General features: G+C 39.6%; 1 protein-coding gene across 1 annotated transcript; it reads right to left on the reverse strand.

The window, feature by feature from the left end:
* Window positions 1-4,073: 4,073 nt before the first annotated feature.
* LOC115674879 (transcription factor ORG2-like) lies at window positions 4,074-5,519 on the reverse strand. The gene is made up of 3 exons (XM_030597397.2): window positions 5,184-5,519; window positions 4,466-4,849; window positions 4,074-4,339 (listed from the first exon to the last, which is right to left on the reverse strand). The coding sequence occupies exons 1-3, from the start codon at window positions 5,484-5,486 to the stop codon at window positions 4,217-4,219; spliced, it is 810 nt and encodes a 269-aa protein (XP_030453257.1). The 5' UTR covers window positions 5,487-5,519; the 3' UTR covers window positions 4,074-4,216.
* Between the last annotated feature and the right edge of the window lie 1,403 nt (window positions 5,520-6,922).

Consider the following 6,922-nt stretch of genomic DNA (forward strand, 5'->3'; position numbering starts at 1 on the left):
GATGTACGTAGAGGGAATGATTCTGGCCGAACCCCATCGCTATCGGCGCCAAGTTGATCGATTTCTTAATGGCCCAGTTCGCTCCGTAATCAACCTGATTCTTTCAACTTGTATTAAACTCCCATTTGATTTTGTGTGTGCTGGCAAAGGAGTAGTTGCTTTACATGCAATAGCATATATACTTGTTTTACCTTCGTTACCATTCAATGAACGAATTTTTTACATTTATTTATGATGTCAAAAATTCTTATATTAGTAGGCACAATAAGACCGCTTGAGAATAGATTAAGCAATTTATGAGCATTTAACTTTATCTGAATGTTTGAGGAAGCACAGTCAGTCGCTCTCAAAATTCGACTCTCTTCACATTTGGTAGAACCTAGTTTTGTATTAATTCCAACGGGTCTTAAAACTCTCAACTTTGACTTTTGCTAGGGAAAAAAAATCTGTAATCTAAATTGCTGGATACCATGCTTTGTTATAAGGAGGGAGCTTGGGAGAAAGACTGACCGACAATGAGGTAAAAGTTAGGGATCGCAATCAAGTTTTCGTGTGTCTTATGCCGTGTTGATATAGGGATATGCTACACAACCGATCAATTGCACACGACCCAATCAAGTAATTGTGTCAACATACATGACATGAATGGGACTCGAAAAATTAAATATTGACACGACGAGATTTATGCAACCCGCTTAAAAACGGGTCGAAGAGTCGACACTATCGGATGACCCGCAGGACATGAAATCAACCACCAACACAAACCTGACATGAAATATGCTAATGTTTTCATACATAAAATAGATTAACAAATTGCAACGATCTAGTAGCAAAATGTCATCAAATTAAATCAAATAACTTATTTGTAGTCGATGAAATATCTTCAGCTTAAGATCCTAATGATGAATACCAGAGAGAAATAATCGCATACAAGTTGTATCCACACTAACCCGTTGATTTAAACAGCTTATGCGGATCAATTTCTTGTGTGTCGGGTTGGACACGAACACAACACGATTACTAATCATGTCTCACAGGTTGACACGATATTGACCATACAATCAGCCTCAATCCAAACCCGCTAATTCTTTATCATGTCAGAGTATATAATCGTGTAGTGTCAGAAATGCCCCCAGTAGAAATTAAACTTCTTGCCAAGGTAAAACTTTGTTGATTACGGTTCGAAGTTCGCCATTCTATTCGGAAACCATGGTACTTTCCGGGGTAGTAGCCGGGGCTCGGGCTTATTTCTTATGGGCACCTGGTCCTGATTCAGCAATTCTTAAAATCATATTTTTGAATTTATTTTGTAAGGAATTTGGAAAAAAAACCTAAAGAGTTTTGAGAGCCGTCATTCAAGAGAGTGGAGATCTTGAGATGTCTCCTTTCTTGTGACCGACTCTTGTGGGTATGACTGTTATCTAGGATTGGGGAACACTTATTCATGAGTGTTTCAAGCGATTGTATCTCTATTTTGCCGATTGCAGCAAAAACCATCTCTTCGATCTCTCCTAGCGAAATAGGCGCACCTCCAGACCGCATACATCGTCAATGGCCAGGTTTAATTTGTGCAAGTCAACCTTTGCTCGAATCTTTTCGTTCGATCACGCTTCCACATCGGCCATAACAACACACATAAATTAAATAGAGAAAGGCTTAACCCCACGTATAAATCATCTCATCAAATCAAATTCTTAATATGCAACAACAGATTGCTCGAATCGTCTCTTTTGTTCGCGCTCCCACGTCGGTCATAACAATACATATAAATCCCAAAAGAGAAAGGCTCAATCCCTCACACATAATCGATGGGATTATATCCGAAGCGAATCGAGAACAATCACATGAGATAATAGAAAATTTGACACGAGCTTTACTTCAAAGTTCACACTAGGAGAAAATTTTACGATCCCGCAAGCGAATTCTACTATAATATTTAGGCTTTACAACCACAACCCTCGCATAATGATCTCTCATACGAAAGTACGAATATATAGACTTGCAAATGGGCCAAAGCCCAGCCTATCCGAATCCCTTTAATTCCATAACAAACGGAGTGAACCTTAAAACATAAGCCAAAACCGCCCGTGTCCGATCGGGCGGGACCCCCGACCAGGGCGCTGCCCAGCCCCACATCCGTCTTGAGGTGATCACATGTCATCAGATCATACTTCAGTTTCCCTAAACTCATGTGGACGTACCCGGTATGAGAAACAAAAGTCCTCAGAGTATTCGCCAACTCCAACAAAATCATCTCACCAAATCAAATATGATCACTTCAGAATTATGCAGACTTTCTGAATTATAATCAAAGCCCACAACCACGCAAGTGTCAATAATAAACTATCTTGATCCGGCAGCATGTCCGAAAACAATTGATTAACCTCCTCCTTTCTCTCTCGCGTATGTGCCGATGCAAACGTAGTAATTTGTTTGTCTTTTGTGCAGAATTCATTGCCTTGTCTTCTTCCCTCTCTCGGCTGTTCACTCTCAGTCCCACCACCAGTAAGCCATTCACAATCGAGCGCCATTCCCAGAGAATAATTCTCCTCGGCCTGTGCAGTTCCTCAGATACAACTTGCTGCAGAATCTCTTCATCCAGCCCTAAACCCTAGACCACGCCCTCGTTTTGCTGAGCTTTTTTGTCCATGGCGGGGTTTTAAAAATCTAATACGCCAGATGCAAAACTTTCAGTATGCTACTGGCCGACACCCCAGCAAGTTGCTCCTATGTTATGTTTATGTGCAACTAAAACCCGTACGTGTGGCCAACCTCGGATGAGAAAAAATTAAACATGGGAACCCCACCATCTTGTACCTAAATTAAGTAATTCCATGCCACCAGTGCCGGTAGCAAAGTACATTGCACCTGCTTGTTTTTTATACCAATAAAGCAGAAGGCGAGAGACAAATATCCCCGATCACGACCAAGAATGATGACGGAAGCTGAAAATATAGGTGAAAGCGTTGTCCGTACGAGGGCATATAGTCTTGGTTTTTCCATCGGAAGATTCTGACTGTGTATGAATAGGCAGAGTGGTGCCCATTTTGCAAGAATTGGAAATGACGATGATAAACTAGAAATGGATTGCGACGAGTGTCTCAAGAACGACCGTCTAACATGCTTCATAAGAAAATACATTCGATTATGATGTGTGTGTGTGTGTATATATCTAGTCCAAGCCAATAGTAGCATTCGATTTCTTTTCCGATCAAAATAATAGTATCTATCGGTTTGAGTATGTTCGAAGAATTTAATGCAATCGGAAGCGTTAAGCCCGACGAGGAATCTACACCGTGTCAAGCTATAGTCTCCCCTCGCGATTGCTTATCATCTTGCAATCACAGCCGGGTAGGAGTTCTATTTGTACGATGAGGAGGGACTTGATTTTGGAAGATTTTGGTGGTGTATAATGGTATGATTTGATGAATTCGCAGTATAACATAGATCGTTTTGTCTCGAGGGAAGCATGCGATGAAAATGAGCCGGGCCCTGAAAGGCCTTCCTTAAATGGGTCGGGCCGTGCAAGACCCGTTTAATTAAACATCAATTTCATCCATCACTTTTGGGGGAGGGGGGTCTGTGGAATTCTGCGGTCCAAAATGCAGAATCTCGGCCATGGAATGGAATGAAAAGGGGGTTTTGATTTTGACCGTCCGATCATTTACAAAAGATGGAGACTTGTTGATTTCACCATTTCATTAAGGTAAATTACCGAGGATAAGGTTATCAACATCATGAAATTTATTTCGTGAGAACCCAATATCTTCTCATAATTGAAATTTGGCCCACGGCCATATCATGTTTAACCAAAGGTCGACGATATAAATTACCAATTTACATGTAACCTATTTCAACGTGAAAAGGAAATCTAGATGCGAAGGACTTAGTGTTATTAAATAGATCAAATAAAGGTTTATTTAACTTATGCAATTAGGAAATTTCTTTTTGGTTTAACTTATCGTCATCACCATGGTTGTCAAATTATAGCTTCAAAATACTTAAACTGAAAAAGGAGTAACTTCGTTTAAGTAATACACTGGCTAAAAAGACATTCCTTCAACAGCCTTTTAAACAATTATCTGTTTAAAACTTACATATTCGAAAAAGAAATGTATAAAGACATTCTCAGATTACATGCAGTATATTTACAAATGCTTAAGCAGAACACCAAGCTGAAGGGCTTCATTGATGAATTTATATACTAATGGAGGGACTATTGCATCATGATCTGATTTTCAAGTTGTCTCAGGAATTTTACTTCCCTTCCCTTCTGATCATATAACGCCAGTAGTTTCTCCTTCAAAGCCTCACACTCCATCCCCCAACTTCTCTCAACCTTCACATATTCAAATGATCATCATTCAAAAAGCATGCCAATGATATATCTATATACCATGTCAAGAAACTAAAATTGCAAATTTGGGTATGACTAAAGAAACTAATAGTAAACCGACCAAAGTACCTGAACGTGTAGATTGTAGAAGGACGTTCTTGTCCCTCCGAATGACTTGAACGTGGAAGCATTTATTAGAGGATAGCCATGATAATTCAAGGTAAGCAATATCTCAGAGAAGTCGACAGTATTCTGAGTCATGACCTTTGTTGTGCATATTTGGATTGCAACCTCACTCTCACTCAAACGATTTGTCGAAATAGATGGCACCGAATTGGGAAGTGCACCGTTTCGTTTGCTGTTTTCTTGGCGAGTGCAATCATCTCTTCCTTGGGTGGCATTGATTCTTGATAGAAGTTCTTCCTTCTCTTGAGCGAGTGTCTGCAGTTGCTGTTGCAGTTCTGGTATGTGTTTCAGCACTCGGGACACTGTCTCCGGAATACTCAACTTTTTCTAGAGGGAAAAGGACAAGATCAAACTCTGTTAAAACCCAATAAGTGTCTTCCTTTAATTTCTCCGGACCCAAGACAGAAAGATAACTATGTAGTGACTTGAAGTTGAAGCAGCTACAAATAAAAAGTATAGAACATCACGTTATGCATTAAGGATTTAGAGAATAACACAGAAACTAGGGTTCATATGTGATCAACAATATTGTCCACTAGCTACTACTCTTTATTATTCTCTCCATCAGTTTTTTCTGTTTTCGGCAAAGTGTGTACCCGAGGAAAGGAAATAAAAGACTAGTTCCAACAACTTCCTTGTAGATACAGGACTTAAGGATTACCGTTTGATCAGCAGACGGAAGCAGCGAACGGAGCGTGGAGTACAAACTGTTGATTTTCTTCCGCCGATCGCGCTCGCTGGCGTTGTGGTTCAGCTTCTTGACCATCGTGACTTCGCCGTTCTTCGCTGCAAATGGGATATTGGAATGATCAAGTACTAGCTCCGCATGAGGAGACGGTGATGAGAAGGGAAAATGGAGAGGAGGTGGTGAAGAGCAAGTGCGGGCATCTCTGTGCTTGCAGTTCTCTTGTTCATGGCAGGTTGAATCCTCAAAGGGCCAAACACTAGGAGAAAAAGACAACATTTGTATGCACAATTCTTTTTGGGGTTTCCGATATTTTTAGATCTATAAGAAGGTGGATGATCATGACTTGCTTATATATAAACCTCCATTAAGGACCTCAGCTAAACATTAATGGCATAGTATATTGGGAAAAATTGACTTAAGGTGAGATGATCAATTGCTCTCTCTCTCTCTCTCTCTCTCTCTCTCTCTCTCTCTCTCTCTCTCTCTCTCTCTCTCTCTCTCTCTCTCTCTCTCTCTCTCTCTCTCTCTCTCTCTCTCTCTCTCTCTCTCTCTCTCTCTCATATAGTTTTTTTCCTTTTATGGTGGGTCATTCAAATCAATTTTGAGGAATCGATCCGGATATCATATATATCATCCTCAACTATACTTACTTTATAATAAGATATCTTATGTGAACTTTCTTTTTGCTATTTGGAACTATCATAATGACCCAACGCAAAAATTGTAGATGTTTGCAATGATAGGATGAAATCTCGTTTAATGTTTTATCAAGTATTTTCCGAATGATTTGTCAATCCAAAGGGAGAATATTTGATATTTTTTGCAACTGTTCACGTGGTATTAATATTGATTACAGGTCTGATTTTATATTTCCAACTTGATGAAAGGCAGATTACAAGTACTTTACATATCACTTTCTTGAGAATATTTAACTAAGGGGGCGGTCGTTTGTTTAATGCCTGATTAGATTGTACAATCGTGTTGGTGAAAGAAATGGGGAAAAAATAGTGACTTGTGAAGAGCGCATGCCATGCACACCAGAACACGAGCACACAACGAGGTTTTGACCTAAATTCCCGTGCAAGAATTGCCATGCCACAGGAAAGCACGCAATCTCCTCGTGTTCAGTTGCATCAGGGACAGGTAAATATTAATAAGTCCCACGATGCAGTAATACCAGAGGAGTTTCTTGTCAGGACTTTGCAGAATCTTTTCTCCTGAAGTGCCTATTCTTTCAATTCAAAGCATCTCAGCCTTCTTTAGGAAAATATTCTTTCGACCGTTTCTGGTGTCAACATTTACTTGGTGCTCTATAGGACAAGAACAGAGGATACGTTTAGTGGTAAGTGGTTTCAGGTTCCTTATAAGTTTCATCTAAAATCTGAAATCTACCATCGGGTACAGGTTTCTCATTTTTTGGAACTTGGAACCTATCCGTTGAAACTTGGAACCTGAAACCTACACTGTCACAGGTTCCAGGGTCTAACAAGTTATTTTTTTTATTTCATTTTTAGTTAAACACAATAATACTGAACAAGTTTGTCATTCATCAAAAGGAAAACAAAAGATTAGTTTTCCTGACATTACGGTTCAAATAAATACAATTAAAATGAGAAGTCATTGCATGAATTGATATCAGGGTAAGTGGTTAAGTATTAAAATCAGTTGAGTCCATGAAAGCACCTATCCATGAGAATAGGTTCCTCATTTTT

The sequence above is a fragment of the Syzygium oleosum genome, unplaced genomic scaffold (genome assembly GCF_021117445.2).
Source record: "Syzygium oleosum isolate NSW1041296 unplaced genomic scaffold, Sole_v2.1 Sole_v2.25, whole genome shotgun sequence".
NCBI lineage: Eukaryota > Viridiplantae > Streptophyta > Magnoliopsida > Myrtales > Myrtaceae > Syzygium > Syzygium oleosum.